Source organism: Lissotriton helveticus, chromosome 9 (assembly GCF_964261635.1).
Source record: "Lissotriton helveticus chromosome 9, aLisHel1.1, whole genome shotgun sequence".
NCBI classification, from domain to species: domain Eukaryota; kingdom Metazoa; phylum Chordata; class Amphibia; order Caudata; family Salamandridae; genus Lissotriton; species Lissotriton helveticus.
In genome coordinates this window covers 182,348,947-182,372,347 of record NC_136070.1, presented here as the reverse complement: position 1 = coordinate 182,372,347, position 23,401 = coordinate 182,348,947, and the positions used below count along the sequence as shown (strand labels likewise).

At 44.8% G+C, this 23,401-nt stretch overlaps 1 protein-coding gene across 1 annotated transcript in view; it reads left to right on the top strand.

The window, feature by feature from the left end:
• The window catches only part of MAP4K5 (mitogen-activated protein kinase kinase kinase kinase 5), a 686,515-nt gene that overhangs the window by 212,511 nt on the left and 450,603 nt on the right, over nt 1-23,401 (top strand). The window contains exons 5-8 of the mRNA XM_078659722.1: nt 5,200-5,255; nt 7,129-7,176; nt 21,827-21,869; nt 23,127-23,199. Coding sequence (XP_078515848.1) covers nt 5,200-5,255; nt 7,129-7,176; nt 21,827-21,869; nt 23,127-23,199 — 220 coding nt within the window. The remainder of the gene's footprint in view (nt 1-5,199; nt 5,256-7,128; nt 7,177-21,826; nt 21,870-23,126; nt 23,200-23,401) is intronic.

Genomic DNA, 23,401 nt, shown 5'->3' with positions numbered 1-23,401 from the left:
GCAGAAGCTGGCACCGCCCTAAGCTCCTTCTAGAACCTTCCATCAGCTCGGCAGACTTGATCACACATGGGGTGGTGCAGCACCAGCTGTTCGACAATGACAGACACGCCTAGGAGGCTATGCACTTTTGTTGAGGATTTCTTATGGTTGAGTCTCACAGTAATGCATTTGCATGTGTGACTAGTACAGTGGTCTCAAAAGTGTAGCACGGGAAAGTGGCCACCCTTCAGTGGTTGACAATTTATTGAAATCACAGTCCATTCTTATATAGTGAGTGCAACGGTCGATTTTTGTTTCTTGGAAAAAATATTTCCTTGCCCACTTTTAGTGCATTTTAGCCCTCAGCACAGTATGTTTGGGGTGTACAGACTGTACAGAGAGGTACATTATTGCTGTTTATATCAGACTATGTCGACACCCTAAAAATGTGGAGCATTCCAATATCATGCTTCTAATGTATTAGTTTGTAGTAAAGTGCCACTTATTTTAAAAGTTTTATATAGCGCAAACTTTACCCTAGAAGGGTATCCGATCGCTTTACAGATAGTTCAATTAGTAGAAGATAGATAACCAAGACGTTGCAAATCAGGAGTGGGACAGTGATTTAAAACCAGTACTCAGACGGCTTGCAAGCCCTGGTTGGAGAACAGCGTCACATCCGTATCCAGAGAATTCGTTTTTGGGTCCAGGGTAGAGATTTGTTCCTTAAAAGCAGCTTGACTTCTTTTTTTAATGCAGTGATTGAAGGGATCAGTCTGATTTCAGGGTGCAGGGAGTTCCAGATTCTAGGGCCAATCCGGAAACGGCTCTGTTGTAGGTTTTCTTTTTTCTAAATTTTTGAGGTTTGAGCAGTAAGGTGCTTGTGTTTCTAGATGATCTGCTACCACTGGAAAGTTCCAGTTTGTCAGCTAGGTACTGCGGTGTATTGAAGTGTAAGGCTTTGTGGGTAATGCAGGCAATTTTCATCTGAATCCTTGCCTCATAAGGGAGCCAGTTTAGTGCCTTCAGATCTGGATTGATGTGGCTGTACCTTTTCGATCCATTGATGAGCCTTGCAGCAGAGTTAAGGGATGCCCTTAGTGGAACTAACTTGGATCTCGGCAGACCACAAAGGGTAGCACTCCCATAGTCTAATTTGGGGATAACTAGCGCTTGCACTGCTGATTTAAGGTCGTCAAAGGGGAGGAAGTGTTTTATTTTTCTTAGCATGCTCATTTGAAAGTTTGCACCTCTGGTGGCTGAGCTGATGTGTTCTTGCATGTTGGGATTCTTGTCAAGTGTAATTCCTAGTGATCTTGTGGAATCCGTAATGTGTGGAAGGCAGTTGAAAACTGTTAAGTGTTTAATCCAATCTTCGATGTTGAGGGATCTTTTTGGTGGGGCAATTAAGAGGAATTCGGTTTTGAGCGAGTTGAGTTTAAGGTGGTTTCTGGATAGCCAGGTTTGGGTGTTTCGCAGAGTTGTGCTGAGTAGACGGATATCCTCAGGGCAGGAGATTTTAAGGTATAGTTGGGTGTCGTCTGCGTACATGTGATATTGTACATTGGAAAATTTCAGAATTTGGGTTAGAGGCTCCATGAACAGGGGAAAGAGAGTAGGTGATAAGGTGGCTCCGTGAGGGACCCCATAGGTGACAGGAGTGGTAGTCGACAAGGATTGATTAACCATAATTCTTTGAATTCTGTTGTGTAGAAATGAAGGAAACCAATTTAGGACAACGCCTGATAATCCCATTCTGTGTTCAAGTAATTCATGGAGGCTGTCATGTTTGACCATGTCGAAGGCTGAGGATAGGTCTAGGAGGATTAGGAAGCAAGATTTGTTCTGATCGTCATCAACTATGTGGTTAAGGATTGTTTCCGTACTGCGACCCTGACGGAAACCGTTTTGGAATTGGTCAATAAGGTGGAACTGATCAATGTGATTGCATAGCTGGGTATGTACACGTTTCTCAAGGAGCTTTGCCAGAGAGGGAATGGTGGAAATGAGACGAAAGTTATCTGTGTTCGTATCATCACCATGGTTTTTTTTTTATTTTAGAATGGGGGTTGCTTGCCTTGATTTTAGGCAGTCTGGTAAAGCCCCATTGGAGTAGTGAAGCATTCACTGTCGTAGTCCAGAGAGGGATTAAAGAGGTTTTAATCTCATTGAAGGTGTTTGCTGGTAGAGGGTTGCAGAAGTGGTTTGATGGTTTAAGTGTTGTTAAGATATTAGGAATGGCATTTTCATCAAAGGTTTTGAAAGTGTCCCACGAGGAGTTTTGAGGGAGAGTACATGTAGGTCTGGGTGCTGAACTATCATATGCTGGCCTGGGCTATTCGGGGGTATCATCGGGAGGAGCTCAATTGCTGGTTGGAGATCACTTTCAATCTTTAGACTTTTCAAGAAGGGAGGCGGCAAATATATTGCAGTTTTGCAGCGGAAGGGATCCCATTGTGCAGGGGTTGGGTTTTTGAGTAGATTGATGTTTGATAATTTCGAACAGTTTTCTTGACGATTTTTGGCTTTGTCTAGTTGAACTCTGAAGAAATTTGCTTTGGAGTTTCTGGTGTGATTATTGTAGGTGTTCCTAAGTGATTGCAGGTGCTTGAGGTGTTCCAGGGACTGAAAGGATCTCCACACTTGTTCGGCTAGTCTCAAATTGTGTCTTGCTTCATTTAGGCTCCCATTGTACCATGGTTTGGAGTCTCTAGTGGACAATCTTTTTAGCTGTAAGGGCACAACTGTATCAAGAATGTTTCAGTGGTTTATAAGGTCATGGACATTTGACATGTCCGTTGGAGTAGGCAAGGCGTTGTTGCTGAGGGATTTCAAGTCATTAAGGTTCAGGTCGCGACTGATCCTTTTCGATTGTCTGGGTTTCTTGAGTTGTGGTTTGTGTCCTCACTCATTCGGTGATGAGAAAGATGATACCGTGGTGATCTGTCCAGTCGCATGGGACGATTGGTTCGAGTTGAATGGAGTTTACTTTAGCAATGATTAGGTCCAGGGTTGCGCTCAGTTTGTGCGTAGGGCTGTCATAGATTTTGTTCAGGTTAAGATCCACTAGAAAGGATTTTAGGCTGTTAACTGAGGGGTCATTGGGGTTGTTCCAATGAAGGTTGAAGTGTCCTAGGAATATCTGGGAGCAGTGTTGTCCTACGTTGGTAGTTATGATTTCCATGATTTGTTCGAAGAACGAGAGGTTGTCTCGTGGAGGGTGGTAGATCACGTGTAGGGTACATGGGGGTTTGTTGTTTCTCGCAATGTTTATGCAAAGGTTTTCACAAGCTGATAACTATACGGTGTGTAACTGATTCACCGTGAGGTCACTGTGGTGTATGCAGGCAATGCCTCCACCCAGTCTATTCAGTCTGTCTTATCTTATAATGTCATAGCTAAGTGGGACTAATATGTCTAAGATTGGTGCAGAGAAGTCCTTTAGCCATGTTTCTGTTAGGAGTAAACGGTCAAGATTGTGGGCAAGGATGAGGTAAGCAATGTCAACAGCGTGTATTATAGCCGATCTGCAATTTAGAAGCATGCATTTCAGGTGTGGTTTGGTGTCTACTGAGGTCTTCGGTATGATTAGGACCTGCTTATGGTTGGACTTATTTACTTCTCTGGAGTTTGGGCAAGGCTCTCTGTGTGGGTTCAAGGCAATTGTTAGTATGGGAGTCAGGTTGTCTGGGTTTTTGTGGTGTGCAGGGTTATACATGAGGAGAAGGGAGTGTATGTCATTGTCCGATAGCGGATCCTTAAGCCTGACAGGCCTTGTGGAGACATTGCGGTAGGGTATAGATTGCCATCTTGTGAGAGGGGGTGGTGAGATTGTTGCCAACCTTTTGTAAGGAGGGCTTGTTTGTGGTAGTCGTGTGTGGGATGTGTTGGGTTGTGGATGGATGTGCCTTTTATTTTCTGGAGTCCTTTCTGGCCATCCATTATATGCCAGCTCCAACGTGATATTGATTAGTCTATGTAGGTCAGATTTGAGTTGGTGTAGGTCTTGTGTAATTTTGTCAAGTCTAGATTCTATTGAGGTGTGGGAGCATGTGGTCGTGGTTTGGGGCAGAGGGGGCCGGGAGGTATGGGGTGCTCTGGATTGCGTAGTTGGGTTGGTGCTGGTTTGAGAGTGATAGTGAGGGGGAGGTCTGGCTGGAGATGTTTTTTAGGCTTGTATTCTGAAATCAGGGGTGGTGTCGGGTGGAGAGATATTTTCGTTATTGTGTGACTCAGTGGTCCTTGTTGTAGCAGTGATTTGTTGGTGCGTATTGGTTTGGTGATTAGATGGGAATGACTTTGGTCCATCAGGAGGTATGGAAGAGTTGTTATTGTGTAAGCTGTTTGCTGTGGTAGGGTGTGTACGGGGTAAGAGTGGACCGTTTAATGTGGCTAGCATGGGCGAGGACAATATTTGGGGCACCTGCGGATCGTGTGTAGATCTAGGATGATCTAGAGAGGGGGGCTGGGTCCTTATTAGATACTGCATGTTTGATGATGGGGAAGAATTTGTTGAATAGATCTAGGTTATGGCCTGATAACTGGATGAGGATTATCCTGTTGTTCTAAATGGAGATGGTTATTTTTGCTTTCAAGGAAGGTGAGGGAGCAACGTAGTCTTAAACTGTGCTTTAAACTGTGCGAGGTTTTCCTGGATGTAGAGATGAAGAGCGTCAAGTAGAGGGCTTTCCTCCATTGGGCTCTTTTTTGTGTGTAGAAGATGAAATCATTTATTATGGTTCCTTTAGATGCGCAGTAGTAAGGGTCAGAGATTAGGTATCTGGGTGCAGATTGGGAAGTCTGTATTTGTAGTTCTTGGAGGCCATTTTTGTTAGATTGGGTGGGTATTTAATTTTATGGGCATTGCGGCCGTCGAATTCCAGGTAGGTGTCTATTGCATCAAGAGAAACAGGGTCCATGTCTGAAAGGGAATTGGATGCAAATGGACTGATCAAAGAGCGACAGGACGTATTGTAATTTGAGTGGTGTATAGTAACATACTGTCAGAGCTGCGAAAACGTCAGATTATGGATTACATTAAGATCACAGGTTATGGTCTGGAGAGTTCTATAGTCATTACTGTCAAATCGCGATCTTCTTGATAGAAATTTATTTTGCACAGGATAAGCATGGTGTTTGGTCTGGTATTCAAATATGACCTTGATACTACTGTAATATATGCATTTTTCGTTTCCCAAATCTGTTATTCTTTTATTACAGTGACCGGCCCTCTGGCAGAGCTCCAAATCGCATATGTCTGCAGAGAAACTTTACAGGTACAGAGCTTATGTAACAGGCAAAACATGTTCTTTTTTCAATATTGGAATTCCTGAAGAATACTGAACTTCTCTTATGCCTCCTACTTTTCAAAACGACCCCCACCAAGCTGTGAACTGTCTACTGTGTATTTAAAAAGAAAAAACGTTATTTAGTGTCCATCCCGTGATTATCTTCACCCCATGATGTAGCGTCGTCCTAGAAATGAGTGAAGCCTGACTGCAGTGCTCCAACGTATGGACAGTGATTAGTGAATGTGCTACTTAATACGAGATGGCCTGTTTGGGGGGGGCAATTAGGCAATGCCCTTGGAAGAAATAAGGCAAACATAGAAAAATCTGTAGGGGAGAGTCATTTCTGTCACATGCTTGAGTGAAAGGTACTTGCAAAAGCAAGGATTGTTGCCTCCATCTCTGCTTGAGCATCAATGCTTATGGATGTAAGCCATCCTATTACCAAGGGTGTAAGATCGGTTCAGGGCAATACATTGACATAGGAGAAGGAAACCAGTAGAGTGGAAAAGAGTAAAGGCAGGCTTGACAAACGCAAATCCAGTACCTCTGCTTTGAAAGGCTGAGGATAATGCAATTCGTGCCTCTTGAGAGGCACAGATCACCTCTGACATAAGGGTCATGGACATCTTACTCAAGGGTCACACTCTGAAGGTCACAGAAAAAATGCCTCCACAACAATTGTGGGAGCAATCGAAGTGCATCAAACAGAATATAGTACGGACAATTGGTGGCCTCAATTGAATTTAGAAAAAGCTCCACCTTTGCATTAAAAGAAAAATTCTGATTTGTTTTATTATATATTTGTTTGTGAATTAAACCATTTGTGTATTTGTTTGATACATGCTTGTTTCTGTAATTTTGTGCATTGTTTTGCGGTTCAAGTCATTGTAATTGCTTAGGCCAGGGTCTCCGGATTTCAGTAATGACTGGTGTCCAGCAATGATTAAGTGGGGGTACTCAGAAGTCCAAGGTTTAAGAACCACTGCTCCAAGATACATCATTGATTTGAGTCAAGTGAATTGAAACAAAGCTTTAGGATAGTGACTCTTCGACATTGTTCATGTTTCCAGAAAAGAAACTCAGTGGGTTTGCTAGTTCAGGCGGATGTATACTTTCCCATTCCCATATAGAAAAACCACTGTCAATTTCTCTGGTTCATGGCAGGCTAGTCACACTGGCAATTCAAAGGCTGCGCATTGGGTCTTGACTTAAACCAAAGGTCTACCCAAAATGCCAGCACCATAAGGTTGAAAAGGACTGATAAGAGTGTTAAATCCCATCACCGTCTTCTGTTTGTGGAAAGCCTGTGCTCTGTGAGCTACCATCAGCACAAGGTCACTTTCAACCGTGGGACCTGTATGCAGAGTAATGGTGATCACATCACACATCTGCTACTGTAGTCGTAAACCTGCTACTTTGCACATTATAATTTAGTTAGGTTCAACATTCTACATCATGGTTTTAGAAAACCCCGTTATTGAATACAGATAATTTACTACAACAGATTTGTTCCACAAATTCTTAGTCTTTTAACTCTATTCACCTCTCTCTTTCCCTTCTCATTATATGCAGTGACTAACAGGCAAGACACTACTGATAGATTAACAGAACCCAGTGCAGCAAACACATTGCAATTTAACATGCATATTTTCATTAAAGATGTTGTCCGCCACCAAAAATGAACATTAATAGGAAATACATTTTCTACTTTTTGAATTGTCGGTTGTCTCCTCCCTTACAACCCCACTTCGTTTTTCTTAAATTCCCTATTCATGTTTAAATAAACATTTCAGTTATCATGACTGTTTTTTTAATCCAGGGAACCTATGTAGTTATTAACCTTTCTATTTCCATTTAGGGTCTTGCTTATCTACACTGCAAAAGCAAAATGCATAGAGACATCAAGGTAAGATGCTTCCATATAGGCAGTCACTTATTTGGTATCCAGTCACTTAATTATTGTGTAAAACCAAAGGATCGTTTACAGGGATCACTTTCTTTGGGCCAGAGTTTTGTGATTTTAAAATGATACAAAGGCAGCTTGTATTGGAGATCACTTGAATGCAGTAGATCGTACACCCAGGGGTTATGCATAACCACATATGTTGATCAGGTACTTCACGGAGTTTGGGAAAAATACAGCTAATACAGGTATGTGCTGTTATTTTGTCATGACACTGTTTCTCTGCCTCATGAGGGATGTGCTATGAAAATGGCAAGTTTTTATTTGTATTTATTTATAAAGTTTTATATAGCACTAGCTAGATCCGTAGGTATTAGAGCGATTTACATTCACAAAGGAAAAGAAAGATTGAAGGACATGAGGATGCATAAAGATATAAGCAAAGACATAATACTTATGTATCCAGTGAGGGGAGAGAGACGCAGGGGGTTGACATAGCCAGAGCCACCATCCTTGACAGTCAAAGTGAGTGGGGAGTCCATTATGTTATTGATATCTAGGATGGTTGACTTGGTCGGAAAATTATTGGTTGAGGAGAAGGAGTTTCAGGTCCTTTTTGAAGCAAGAGAAGGAGGGGTTGCATCTGAGGTCCATCAGGAGTGCGTTCCACGTCCTGAGTACGTTGCCAGAGAAGGACCGGCACTGGGTCGTTTTCTTTTTCAGTTTCGGAGGGATGAGAAGAAGTGAGTTGGTGCTACTCATAGTTCTGGATTTTCCTGCTTTTACTAGTTTGCTGTTTAAGTAGTTTTGGGATTGGGTAGTGAAGGACCTTGTGTGTGATGCAGGTCAGTTTGTAAATACGTCTACCTTCCATGGGAAGCCAGTCGAGTGCATTGAGGGTTGGTGAGATGTGTTCAAATTTTTTTACGCCAGTTATGAGTCGGGCTGCCATGTTAAGGACTGTCCTTAGTGGGGCTAGGTGAGCTTTTGGTGACCCTGTTAGGATGGCGTTTCCATAGTCCAGTTTAGAAAGGACTAGGGATTGTACAATTGACTTGAGATCATCATGAGGAATGAAAGGTTTAATTTTCTTGAAGTGTTTTAGAGAGTAAAGCGCACAAGTTCTTGATGTGGTCCTTCATTGACAAGTTCTTGTCCAGGGTAATGCCTAGTGACTTTATCAAATCAGATAGGACAAGGGAGCAGTTTTGATCATCAAGCTCCTTGAGCCAGTCTTGGTTGGTGGTTACTTTTTGGAGAGAACAGTATTAGTTCAGTTTTGTCTGCGTTTATTTTTAAGTGTTTTGCGTTAACCTAGGTTTGGATCTTGGTTAGCGTACCATTGAGGTGTCAGATGTCGCTGCGTTATTTGATTTTGTAGTATATTTGTGTGTGGTATTGAACCCCTGTTTGTTTCAGAATAATTGCAAGTGGTTCCATGAAGAGATTGAAGAGGGCTGGTGAGAGGATCGAGCCTTGTGGGACTCCAAGTTTGACTTGTGTTGGTACAGAGAGGCATGAGTTGATTTTAATCTGTTGTGAATGGAGCTGAAGGAAGGAAGTGAACCATTCTAGTACTGTGCCATTAATGCCTTATCGCCTCTTCAGAGTCTCAAGTAAAGCTCGATGGTTTATTGTCAAATGACGCAGGTAGGTCAATAAGGATGAGTAGCAATACGTTTTGCGTAGTTATAGGGTTTCTGTGACTACCTGAAAAAAGGTTGTAGATGTGGGTAATACCCAACTGCAGTATTGTTTAAATGTTAAAAGCTACTGCCTCATGGATACCCCCTAACCATGCCAAATGGTAAAATTGCATCTAGATGAATACGTTGAATGAATGTGACTGCAATGCCCTTTTATTGCATACTTTTGATTTTGATTGCAAACAAGTGGTTAAAAAATAATGCAATCTTAGGAAAATTACACAGCCCAAAGGAATTGAGAAAAGCTTGCTCTGACAGTAATAAAGTGCATTGCGTTTTTTAAATTCCCATTATTTTGGTCAACTTGTTTCATGTTGGGACAACCACTAGCTGATTGATTCCTAAACTGAGTGCACGTAACCTGAAGTACTACAGTTTTCTTCAATATATTTTAATGTCTACCTTATCTCCTAACATGGTTACTGTCCAGTCCTGTCCTAAACTGTTTTCTTCAAGCTAGTTTGATCTGGCCTTGTCTATATGTCCAGTGCAGGTTCTGCAAGTGGTTATGATTTTATACCTGACAGGAGGAGAGTTGCGCTGGCTAGAGTGGGATGGGGTGTTTGGTGTATTGAGTTTGTGACCTATTATTTCAAATACAGTGCAACTTTGGGTTTTCACGAGGATTTACTATGTTTGATTTGTACATCCTATGATTTGATGAGCCAACTCCACATTGAATTTGAACCAGAGTAGTGAAGTTATGAAGGATGTTTGGGGCAGGAAAAGAAACACGAGCTTTGATAAAGTGGTGATTTAAGCCAAATTACCCTGCTTTGTTTTCATAGACTGAAAATGCATATATTAATCTTCTAACAAGGGGTAACCTTAGCAGAATCATATTCGTTCTCCCACATTACTGACTGTGTGCATTAAAACCTGTAATTCAGAAAGGGAATGGAGAGATGTTAAATTGATCAAGAAAAAGAGGTCCGCTGCACTCCAAAATGTGCTGATAATCAGTAGATTAAAGGTAAAATAAGTGTTCAAATAGGTTAGGGTGCTCAAGGTGATCGCCTCCTGTCCAAGGGGTGCTGAGAAATATGATACTTGAAGAACCTTACAGGTGTAAGGTGGAGCTCTTGAGCACTCCTATGTGCAGAATAATTTTGCAGAAAATTAAACCAAAGTAGTCCAAACAAAGTTTTATTCACTTTGTAGTCTACGTACTTTGAAACGTAAGTTGTGGCTTCATAAACATAACATAATACAATCCAATGAATTTCTGGATATTCCAAAGTATTAAATCCATACAGCGTGTTTGTATCCTATTAACATAGTTTTATATTAGCCCAGATGCATTTCGAGCCGATGGCTCTTCTTCAGGGGGTCCATGGATCTACGGAGAAATTTAACGAAAAATGTTGTATTAACGTAATACAGGGCCCGAGGTCATGACTATAGATTAGTGTGAGCTAAAAAACAACAGTTGTGCTGGTGCGTAAAATATAATGGATAGCTATTGAAAGTGCGATGAATATTAGTGCCCGATAATGAGCAGTGTAAAGGTGGGGTCTAGAGGAGAATGGACAAAGTAGCAGAGAAAAGTGCGGAGCAAAGTTACGACAGGCTATCATTTGGGTAAGAGAACCGTTCGTGATATCTAGCATGCCAAGGAAAGACTGCAATTTACAGTGACCATACGTGTCGACTGCCAGGCCATGGTGCCGGAGACTTTGCAGGAGCGGTCCCGAAAGTTGCTGGAAGTCCAGCAGTCCGCTCCGTGCCGCTCAAGGTCCCGGTCCCGTGGGAGGTGAGGGACCTGTTGCGGAGCCATCACCATTATCTGGATCAAAGTCTTTGCACTCAGAGTTAGGTAAGTCGAAGTATTCCAAGAAGTTGAAGAAGCGTCGTAGCTCATGCGTCACGGCTGAGGGTGCGGGTGGTACCACCCTCGCGGCTCTGGCTGAGCCTGCGACGTAGCCGACCTACCCGCCCTTTCCGGGTCCGTCGGCGACGCCTGCTCAGGTGCAAGAGTTTCTTGCTGCCAATGGCCGGCTTTTTGGGCCGTCTTGCCCCACTGGTGCGCCTACGGGCCCCACGGGCTCGACTGGAGGTCCTGCCCTTCCATCGCCGGCGGCTTTGGCAGGACCCCCCTGGATCTGGGCTCGGATCCCCGGTGACACCGGTTGACCTCTTAACACCTCCACCTGTGTCAACCCCTCCTCTGGCACCACCTCCGACATCGTCTGGCGCCACTGCCGACATCGGCCCCAGTTTCAGCCCGGACATGGCGCTGGATCGGCGTCAATTCCGACGCCGATGGATGGGGACTTTTTTACCCCTATGTCCATCCTCCTTATTTTCTGCCTGTTTCTCAGACTTCGGAGGAAGGGGAGCACCTGGAGGGGTCTGAGGACCCTCTCACACAACAGTGTGACTATGATCTGGACTGTATAGAAAAACAGTGGTCCTAGACTATTATGGCTCAAGATCAAAGCAATACCATTAAATGAGTATAAAGATATTCATTAGGCACATGAGAATATAGGCAAAAAAGTTTCAAGGCCACTACCAAATGACTGATAATGTCATTTTATTCAGTCATGATGGGTTACTCCAAAGATAATGATTCAAAAGCATGAATGCAACCTTGCACTCAGCGAGGCCGGCGGATGCGGAGCACTGTTATTTTCGGATTAAGCTACGGAGAAATCTTTCACCTTCAAGATAATTGAAGCACTTGACAATAGCCCAGACGCCCCCACACCGCTCCTCCACACAGCAGTGCTGGGAAAACGTTCCCACATCTTGATGAACATACAGGACTGAAAATTGTTGAACCATGAAGCCAAACCTTGGTTACTCACCAGACTATGTGCATTGATACCCCCTGCCCCTGTCCTGAGGAACACCCGCAGCTGAGGACCCCACTCACCCTTATGCACTAGGGTCGAAACGTTGACGGCCCTAAATAGGCCTACACTCTACATTTGACCCCCTACACCCGAATCACAGATGATGTTACACTGTGAGGAAACCAGTTTAGAAAATGTACTGTACTTAACTGTGTTTACAGGGGTAGGCCTGAATGTCTAAAGGGAGACCTTTCAAGTCATGCTGGATCCCTCATGTTATAATTTATTTGAATTTCCATGTTGATGCAACCACAATTTTTTCCTTTCCTTTCTATTTCTTCACATGAGTACTACCTTTCACACACTCCCTTCTTCTTGATGATAACTGTGTGGATATAACATTGTATATCATGCTTTTGAATCATTATCTTTGGAGTAACCCATCATGACTGAATAAAATGACATTATCAGTCATTTGGTAGTGGCCTTGAAACTTTGTTGCCTATATTCTCATGTGCCTAATGAATATCTTTATACACATTTAATTAAATTGCTTTGATCTTGAGCCAAAATAGTCTAGGACCACTGTTTTTCTATACTGACCGACACCCAGGTTCTTTGACTTTACTGGGTAACCCCATTTATTATAATGGTATGATCTGGACTGGGCAGAGGACTTGGGGAATGCCAGTGGCCTTGACACCTCACCTGACCTTTGGCATTCTGTCTCCTCCTACCGTGGCTACGGAGGAGGGAGCCAGTTACGCAGTGGTGTTGCGTAGGGCGGCCTAGGCCCTCTACCTCGAACTCCCTACAGTGGCTATCAGGACTAACCTCCTGACAGAAATGCTTCAGCCGGGGGCAACCTCTTCGGAGCCTTTGCTGCCTTTTAATGATGCACTTTCGGATGTTCTTTTGGGCACTTGGTCCAGGCCCAACACAGGGGCTCCTGTGGACCGAAACGTGGTCCGACGCCATCGCCCGGCTCCGGGCGCCTCCTCTCTCTCTCTCCCAGCACCCCACTCTTGAGCGCTTCCCAGAGCGCATTCTCTTCCGCACCTCCAGATAGGGAATCCAAGAAGCTGGAGCAGCTTGGCAAGAAGCTGTTTTCATCTGCCTGCTTAGGGCTGCGGTCGGTGAACACTGCATGCCTCTTGGGCTGTAATTCCCACTCTGTGTGGGACATGGTTGCGCAGGTGCTGCCAAACTGTCCGGAGGAGGCAGGACAGTTCTCTTCCAGGGGATCCTCATCAAAGTCATAAGCATTAGAATATTCCCGCCCATGCACAGGACCCCGGAAACAATATATATATGTGCCCCACATATATATATATATATATATATATATATATATATATATATATATATATATATATATATATATATATATATATATATACTCTCATATATATATATACTCATATATATATATATATATACTCATATATATATATATATATATAGATATATATATACTCATATATATATATATATACTCATATATATATATATATATATATATATATATATATATATATATATATATATATACTCATATATATATATATATATACTCATATATATATATATATATATATACATATATATATATATAATATAAAAATAAGCAATTGCAGCCAAATAAACAGTAGAGCTGAATTATGCTGTAAAGAATTTCCACCTTACATGAACATCTGCATTAGAAACATGAGAAACAACACCAAAGATTGTTTAGAAACTGTTTTAATGCATAGAAAACAGCAGAAATTCTTATAAATCACTGAAAGCATAGAAAGCTCCCAGGCTGCATTGCAAACATACAGTCTAAAAAGACTGAAAAGCTAACCTGTAGCTGCATGCAATAAAAAACTGACACCATGCCTTTAAGGCACTCATGACCCCCAGTATCCCATCATGCCTCAGGGGTGACAGTTGGGTCAGTTGTTCTTTCCGGCTCCTTCAGAAGGGACCCTGGTAACACAGCTCCACTCTTTTCTGGCTTTTCGGACAGAAATTTACTTCATTTTTCTATCTTTTGGTACTTACTTTGACTTTTAACCTCTTGTCAAGTAAGGTTCTGTCTTTTTAGACAGTGTTTTGTGTGGCATTTTATTTTAAAATGCCTTCTCTTTTTGACAACTGTCCTTCTTGTGGCAACAAGAAGGCAAAATCAGACAGTCATGATGTCTGTATACTTTGCTTGCCTGATCATCATGATCCTAAGAACTGTCCACACTGCGAGCGCCTGTCTGCGAGAACTCTCAAAGACAGAGAAAGAAACCGCATTTATGGACTGGCTCAAAGGTCCTCCAGAGGAAGATCCCCAGAGAGGAAGGGCGACAAGAGGGCCGGAAGTCCTTCAAAAGGCAAGTCTTCACGTCCTTCAACTTCAACGTCGGGCTCGGCGCTGAAGAAACATCTTCCGGTGGGTTTTCCAGCTGAAAAACGACCATCCACGGCGGGCTCGCCGTCGATAAGAAGATCAGGTTCGCCACAGACGTCAAGGATGCCAGCTCCGTCGGCGAAATCTCCTCCGCCGTCGTCAACCAGGCGACGATTGGCGTCAAAGGAGGTCACGCCTCTGCCGTCGTCAACAGGGCGGCGATCGGCGTTGAGGCGCGTGACTCCTCTGCCGTCGTCAACCGGGCGGTGATAGGCGTCGAGGAACAAGACCCCTCCGCCGTCTTCAACCGGGCGGCGTTCGGCGTCGAGGACCAGAAAACCCCTCCGCCGTCGTCAACTCGGCGTCGAGGACCAAGACCCCTCCACCGTCGTCAACTCGGCGAAGATCGGCGTCGAGGACCAAGACCCCTCCGCAGTCGTCGAGGGGCGGCACACCTCCACCGTCGTCATCTCGGCGACGATCGGTGTCGAGAAGTGTGACTCCCCTGCCGACGTCAGGGCGACGTCCGGCGTCGAGGACCAAGACCCCTCTGCCGTCGACAACCAGGCGTCGATCGGCACCGAGGAGGCGATCTCCGTCGAAGTGTCGTCGACGTTCGGTGTTGAGGATGTCCAGAGTTCCTCTGCCGTCGTCACGTAGACGCTCGACGTCGAGAGAGAAAGCTCCGTCGTCGGCAAGTCAGCGCCGTTCGACGTCGAGAGACCGTCGTTCTTCGCATCACTCATCGACGATGAGGGATAGATCGACGTCGAGGCACTCAGCGATTCTTGTTACAGAATCTGCTTCGCGTCACTCATCTTCTCAGTCTTTAGGTTCCTCCAGATCATCTTCAAACACCAGAAGTCCTGTCTGTAAATCTCCTCCACGTCGGTCAGAGATTTCGGCTCATGGGGTGAGGCTGTCCCCTAGATGGTATGCACCATTGCAAAATGGGAAGGAATTGGGGGCTACGGAACGCCTTCGGCAGTACGTGAGCCCGGAACATAGATCTCCGCTGCAAAGGCTAGTTGCAGAAGTGGACAGAGTCAGTCCTCCCAGGCAACAGGCAGCACGTTCACCTGAAAGGAGACCAGATAGATCTCGTTCTCCAAGAAGGGAAGAACGTTCCAGAAGATCGCGCGAGAGGCGACGCAGTTCCCATCGCAGGAGTAGAACTCCTCCTTCCACCTCTTCTTCCTCCTCTACCCGATCTTCCAGAAGGAATTACTCTCCTACTCTCACAGACAGCCCTATCTACAGAGTCTCTCCAGTGGACGACATCAATATTTATCTAGATGTTCTGCAGAGAGGGGCTCAGAAATTAAATATTGAGATGGCTGTCCCACAGGTGACTACCACAGTAATTTTTGAGACATTACACCAAAAACCTTCTTCCCGTCAGTTACTTCCTTTAGTCCCAGGAATCATGGAACCAGTCAAGAACGTTTTCCTCACCCCTGCAACCATCAGAGCAGTGCCGGCTCGTATACAAAAGAAATACAAGCCTGCTGACTCCGACCCTATCTTTGTCAAATCTGATCCACCAGCAGATTCTGTGATTGTGGCAGCAGCTCGGAAGACCCATGCAGTCGCTCCTTCATCTTCTGTCCCGCCAGATAAGGACAGTAAAACACAGGACTCATGGGGTCGCAAAGTTTGTAATGCTGCCGCTTCTGCCCTGAAGGTATCCAGTGCGTCCACGCTGCTGGGAAGATATGACAGAGCCTTATGGGACTCAAAGGTGCGCTTCAAAGACAAGCTCCCAAAGGAGGTCCAAAAGGACTTTGAAGAAACACTAAAGAAAGGCTGTCTGGTAGCAAACAAATGATAAGCACCGCGGCGGACGGTGCAGTGTTGGTGGCGCATTCTTATTCTCATGGAGTATGTGCCAGAAGGTCTTCTTGGTTACGCTTAACAGGCCTGAAACCTGATGCTCAACAACACATCTTGAATCTTCCTTTCTCTGGGTCCTCTCTCTTCGGGGAACACGCGGATGAGGAGATGATCAGGATGAAGACAGAACTGGACACGGTAAAAGCGGTCGGTTTGGAGAAGAAGGAATTCAAACAACGCTTCAAATCCAACAGGGGCAGAGGGGCTCAACAGAGGGTTTAAACCCCTCAGTGGTCCCAGAACAAAAATCAGGGAAAAACCCAATTTCTAGGAGGCAAATCCAACAGGGGTAGAGGAGGTCATGTGCAGTCCTCTCCTACGACGAGAGGAGGAAAAGCTTGAGCAGTGGCTTCCTCTGGCGCCGTTGCCCACTCCAGTGGGAGGAAGTGCTTCACAACATCTGGCAGAGTGGGTCAGCATCACAAAAGATCGTTGGGTGCTGAATATACTGCGCAATGTATATGCACTACGTTTCCGTGCGATCCCAAAGCCCATACCTCCAAAAAAGTCTCGCCCGTACCAACTAAATCTTCTCCGAAGAGAGGTCAAGACTCTTCTTCAAAAAAGAGCCATCGAGGAAGTGCCTCCCTCTCAAATGGGAAAAGGAGTCTACTCCAGATACTTTCTTGTCCCCAAAGAAGATCAGGAGGACAAGTTCAGACCCATCTTGGACCTTCGCCTTCTAAACAAGGTGGTGGTGAAAGAAAAGTTCCGCATGTTGGCTCTTCACCAAATATGTCCACATCTCCAAGTCGGGGATTGGATGTGTTCGGTGGATTTGCAAGATGCGTACTTTCATATTCCAATCGCTCTTCGCCATCGGAAATACCTGAGGTTTGTGGTAGGAAGCAAGCACTACCAGTACAAAGTGCTTCCCTTCGGGCTCAAGTCAGCACCACGAGTCTTCACCAAATGCATGGCAGTGGTTGCGGCTTATCTACACAAGAGGCTCTTCGTCTATCCATACCTGGACGACTGGCTCTTGAAAGCCCGTCTCCCCGACAGGTACTCAGCGATTTTCAACTGTGCCTAAGACAGTTACACAAACTAGGCCTCCATGTGAACATGGAAAAGTCTGTCCAACAACCGACCCAGAGCATCCACTACCTGGGCGCAGTTCTGGACATAAGTTTGGGAAAAGCGTTTCCTTCTGAGGAGAGACTATCATCTATGAAACAGAAGTGCACGTCTCTCCTCCAGTCTCGACATCCAACAGTCAGACAGGTAACCTCCCTGCTGGGCTCCATGGCGTCCTGCATTTTTCTGATTCCAAACGCCAGACTGAGAATGTGGCCTCTGCAGCAGGCTCTAGAGGACCAGTGGGACCGAGCGACAGGGAATTGGGAGGATCGAATCAATTTGTCCCAGGCAGCGAAGACTTCCATCCTATGGTGGACTCGCCCGCAGAATGTGTTGCTGGGAGTACCGTTTCACCAACCTCTTCCAACACTGTCCGTGGTCACGGACGCTTCTCTAGAGGGCTGGGGGCACACATGGGGTGCCTTCAAATTCAAGGTCGTTGGTCAACTCGGCACCAACCTACCACAACAACATGCTGGAGCTTCGGGCAGTTCATCTAGCTCTCAAGGCTTTTCTTCCAGCTATAAACACCGACTCAGTCCTGGTTCAGACGGACAATACCACCACCATGTTCTATCTGAACAACTGAGGAGGCACACGATCTCGCCCTCTCTCCCTGGAGGCTCAGGCTATCTGGCACTGGCTTCTGGCTCGGGGCTTATCAGTAGTGGCAGTACACCTTCCAGGCGAATTAAACACCAAGGCAGACGCACTCAGCAGGCACTTCGAAGATCAGCCAGACTGGGTGCTAAACGACGAAGTGGTAGAAGAACTTTTTCGTTGTTGGGGTCGTCCAACCATAGACTTGTTTGCAGACGATGAAAACGCAAAATGCCACGCCTTCGCGTCCAGATTCCATCGGCCAGGGACGCAGGGGAATGCTCTCCTGATGGATTGGTCAGGAGCATTTGCTTACGCATTTTCTCCCCTGGCTCTGATTACGAAGGTGGTGTCCAAGCTCCTCAGGTCGGACATGGAGATGATCATGGTAGCTCTGGATTGGCCACGGCAGTGGTGGTACCCGGACCTTCCGCATCTGTCTGTGTCCACACAGACGACTTCCTTGCAGACCGGACCTGTTGAGCAAGGTGAACGGGAGGATACTACATCCCAACCTCCCATCACTGAACCTGACAGCATGGCTCCTGAAGTCCTGCAATATGGGCATCTGAACCTGCCTCCTGAATGTATGCACATTTTAAAAGAAGCTAAGAGACCTTCCACGAGAGTGTCATATGCGTTCAAGTGGAAGAGGTTTTACATATGGTGTAGGGATCGTCACCTGGATCCTATTAAAGGGCAGGAGGAAGTCATCCTTCCATATCTCCTTTCCTTGGCAACTTCTGGGTTGAAATATGCTTCCATTAGAGTGCATCTGTCAGCCATAGTAGCGTACAGAAAATCACCTAATCGGATCTTTCTTTCAGGTTCCGGTGGTCAAGGACTTCCTCCAGGGGTTGAAAAAAGTCTATCCCCCTGTGCGAAATCCTTCTCCTCCTTGGGAATTGAACCTGGTTCTATCCAGGTTAATGTCACCTCCTTTCGAACCCATCCACAAGGCCTCTTTGCAACATCTTTCTTGGAAAGCAGCCTTTTTAGTTGCGATTACCTCAGCCTGCAGAGTAAGTGAGATACAAGCGCTCTGTACGAAGGAACCATATACTATTTTCCACCGCAATAGAGTAGTCCTGATGGCTCATCCATCCTTCTTGCCTAAGGTGGTTTCTGATTTTCATATAAATCAGTCCATTTCCCTCCCTTCGTTTTTTCCAAATTCTACGACCCCAGCCGAGCGGTCACTGCACTCCTTGGATCTTAAGAGAGTGCTCAAGTTCTATTTGAAAAAGACCAAGGGGAATCAGGAAGACGGATCAGCTGTTTGTGAACTATGGTTCAATGAGAACGGGCTTTCCAGCGGCCAAGAGATCCATCTCCAGATGGATTGTCTCCTGCATTAAATTGGCCTATCAGCTTGCAGGCAGGCCTTTATTGGTGTTACCCAAAGCGCATTCTACTAGAGGAAAGGCAGGCACAGTAGCTTTCTTGCATGACGTTTCCATGTCAGAGATATGCAAGGCTGCAACCTGGAAATCAGTTCATACCTTTACGAGGCATTATTGCCTAGAATCTGATTCCAGGGCCGATACTCAAGTAGGACAAGCCTCCTTGAGGAATCTGTTTGGGTAGCCTATGGCCTGCTCAGGCTTGTTGATGAGATTACTGTCTTGTTATTCCTTTGCCCGCAGGGATGAGGTGAGGCTCGCTATTCCATTCTAATGCTTATGACTATTGATGAGGATCCTCTGGAAGAGAAGGATTAGTTACTTACCTGTAATCCTAGTTCTCTTCCAGGGGTATCCTCATCAGTCATAAGTAACCCTCCCGCCTCCCCGGGCAAAGGACAGTCGTTAATGAGGAGATATTGTTAACCTATTTGTTACTTGGTTTTTCAGTCTCCGAAAAGAACAACTGACCCAACTGTCACCCCTGAGGCATGATGGGATACTGGGGGTCATGAGCGCCTTAAAGGCACAGTGTCAGTTTTTTATTGCATGCACCTACAGGTTACCTTTTCAGTCTTTTTAGACTGCATGTTTGCAATGCAGCCTGGGAGCTTTCTATGCTTTCAGTGATTTATAAGAATTTTTGCTGTTTTCTATGCATTAAAACAGTTTCTAAACAATCTTTGGTGTTGTTTCTCATGTTTCTAATGCAGATGTTCATGTAAGGTGGAAATTCTTTACAGCATAATTCAGCTCTACTGTTTATTTGGCTGCAATTGCTTATTTATATATATATATATATATATATATATATATATATATATATATATGTGGGGCACATATTATATATTGTTTCCGGGGTCCCGTGCATGGGCGGGAATATTCTAATGCTTATGACTTTGATGAGGATACCCCTGGAAGAGAACTAGGATTACAGGTAAATACTTATCCCACTCTCCCAAGCTATAGCAGCTGGGAGAGATGTTCACCATGCGTTGTGGGCTTGATACCGCTGCCTCGCTGGGCAGGGCGATTTGCACAATGGTGGCTCTTTTGCGCCACGCCTGGCTGAGGACAACTGGCTTCTCAGGGGATGTCCAGAACACTCTGATGGACATGCCCTTTGATGGCATTCGCCTTTTTGGCAATAAAGCTGATAGTGCGTTGGAGCGCTTTAAGGACTCACGGGCTATGGCCAAGGCCTTGGGCCTGTCGGCCACTTGCCCTCCTCCGCCTTCTGCTTTTCGCTCCTTTCGTGGCCATGGAAGGGGTGCCCCAACACGTTTTTTTCAGAGCCACAGGCCTGCGCAGCAACATCTTCAGCGCGGACGTAGGAACTGCCGAGGCAGTTCTGGTGGCCAGCGGGTGGGTCAGTCCACCTCCACCCCCGCAGCATCCACTTCAAAGCCTTCCTAGTCCAAACTTTCAGGCCCATCAAATGCCAGTGGGCGGCAGAATTCGCCATCATCTCCCCCACTGGCGCAACATCACCTCGGACAGGTGGGTGCTGCAAATTGTCCAAAGGGGCTACTCCCTCCCTTCTCAGTTTTCAGCGGTGATCAAACCAGATATGTACTGCAAAAATGTCATCTTTAGAGGTCTGTTAAAACCCAGCATTTTGGAAGTCCCTATTCTCATGAGAGCAAAATTTGTCTCTCTAAACACTCAAGTAGAGAGGGGGGGATAAGCCAATGCATGTCCTCCCCTAGCAATCGGAAAACAAGCTGTGAGGGGGGTTATTTACCTCTCTGTGGTTGCAAATTATCAGTACCCTACTTGGGCTTAGGAAACTAGTAAAAAGACCAATCTTTTTGGAAGATGAAGCCACCCCCATATGTGGCATGCATCATAGGAAACCTCTCCCAACCCTGGTAGGATGGTACCACATTGATGGACTCAACCACCAAAAAACAAGGGGTGGGGGTTTTTCTTAGATAAAGTACTACTGGACAGTGCGGGATCCAAATTAACTAAAAATACCTAGAGGTACCCAAGTTATCACTTTTAATATTGGGAGCCTTTGGTACGTATAACACCTATTCTGAGACAGACTGTAAGCTCAGTGACTCAATCCATCCCCCTTACACCAACATGTTTCTGCACTTTTTGATTGCCGATACAGGTCACGACCATGCATCAGGGCCAAGGATTCGTAAAAGATAGCCTATTCACCGTTTACACATCACTGTGTGAAACCAATTTTGCCATGGTTAATCCCAAGTTGTTTTTGAATAATTACACCCTAACTAGGGGGATACTGACTACAAGGTGTGGGATGAACCGTGTCCACTGGAGTCGCACATTCATCAATAGGCCCTTCGTTCCTTATGCCTATATGAGCTCCTCACCCAGCCGCTGCTACCAGCAGCTGGGTGAGGAGGTCATATAGTGAAGAGGCCAGTCCAGTCAGCTCATGCCCAATAGTGACAGTATCCTACAGTAAACACTTTGTATTCCCCCAATGTGTGCAGGTCTAATTGGACAGTATAAGCAAAGTTGGTTTCCTATGCACAACTGCATTGTTCTCCTTTATGGCTGTGCCCCCATTTCAAGAGTTTTACAACACTATAAAGTTGCTGTTGAATTGTGATGTGCAACCTATGACAGATGCATATATTTTGGAAGACATTCTGGAAATGTAATTTTTGAACAAAAGTTTACTTTTTGTATATGCTGCTCTTTCTGCTTGCAGCTCAATTTGAGGTGAAAATGGTAGCAGGATGTATTTATTAGAAATGTGTGTTCCTCTTTCCAATGGATGGTTGTTAACATCTTCTCGATTACCTTCAGGGTGCAAACATTCTTCTTACAGACCATGGAGATGTCAAGTTGGGTAAGTATCTCAATTATGTCTAGTATTTGTAGTTTTGAGGATTTTTTTGCACAGTTTAGTTTGTCCTGATTTCAAGGTTATGTCATGTCTGCCTGAGGCCGCAATTGAAGAGCACGCTACATACATTGTGTGTGATTTGGACGTTATTGAAAGGGTTGTATGTGAACGTTTTTTTAAAGCTTCTGTGTGCCTGTCATTCCATCTCATTACCTCGGAAGCAAACTTAAACAGCAGAGTTTTGGAAATGAGTGCTGCGGGGTTCCAGATTAAATTTCTGCTTATAGCAGGGATGTAATCTTCTCCTCTGGGGTGCTTTGTAATGTCTTTCTTGCTGTGAAACATTAGTGTGATATAAACTTTTTGGATGCCTCTTGGCTACTCTAGCTGCAGCATTTGCCAATTACATCTTCTCATCAGTTAAGACCAGACAGGTACGTGCCATTGACATAGTTTTGTCTCCACAGGGCCAAACCGGCAGAGATTGGTAATCCTCAAGATAAGGAAAGGTTGTTTTTCTGTGTCACCATGTTCATGTTCTGCAGTTAAAGATTGGGATCTTCAGGATGTGGCTAGACATGTTGGATGTCACAGTACAGTTTCAGACAACCAGTATTTCTAGTTTAGACTGATTTAGTGTCAAAATGGACTACCTATCCCATTGCGATTTTACACAGAAGTGCATTAAGTAAAAGATTCCAAAGATGGGTGCTCGTGTCCAGCCCAGTTTGACTGAAATGGAGGAGGAAGATAGTTTGGACCTGTGGAGAAGAACCAGCCTTATCTGACTTAAGCCAGCACACCAGTAGCCTACTGTACTTAAACTGGATACCTGAATGCCACTCAGAGTGAAAGTCAGCAGTAAATGCTGGAGGCACATAGTGATGGGGCATTTTAGGTTGATCAAATGAACTCTGTCGTGGACATTTCAATATAGTTTGTATTCTGCATAAAAAAATACTGTGGTGATCTTAGTAACTTCTCCGACAATTTGAAGATTTAGCTCAATATTTAAATGTTATTGTTCCACCCATATTTTACCCTGGAATCCCATCTGTATAGTGGGGAGAACCCACTATAAAATAAAACGGCAAATGAGCCAATATTCATAATGTATCATTAAAACATTCAAGGCTCATTCTGTGAATTTATTTGTAAATCACATTGAAATAATGACACATTTGCCTAAGTCATTAGTGGCGTGCTTTTAGAAATGCTTTGTGTAAATACATTCTTTGTGCTTCATCTTATGTTTTACAGCTGATTTCGGCGTGGCAGCAAAAATAACTGCTACTATTGCAAAAAGAAAATCATTTATTGGTACCCCTTACTGGTAAGACATGAATCACTGCATCCTTCGTCGCTTGACCATTACCATATAAGGCACACAACATTTGCTAACTTTAAAGAATATTCAGAAGTGGAAAAATGCTTAAATTTATACCTGCTTGCTGGGGGGGCACTATTATTCCTCATTAGTTCTATCGTGAAACCCCGTAGCCCGACAGGACCTCTGCCTTTTTTCTTGTATAATT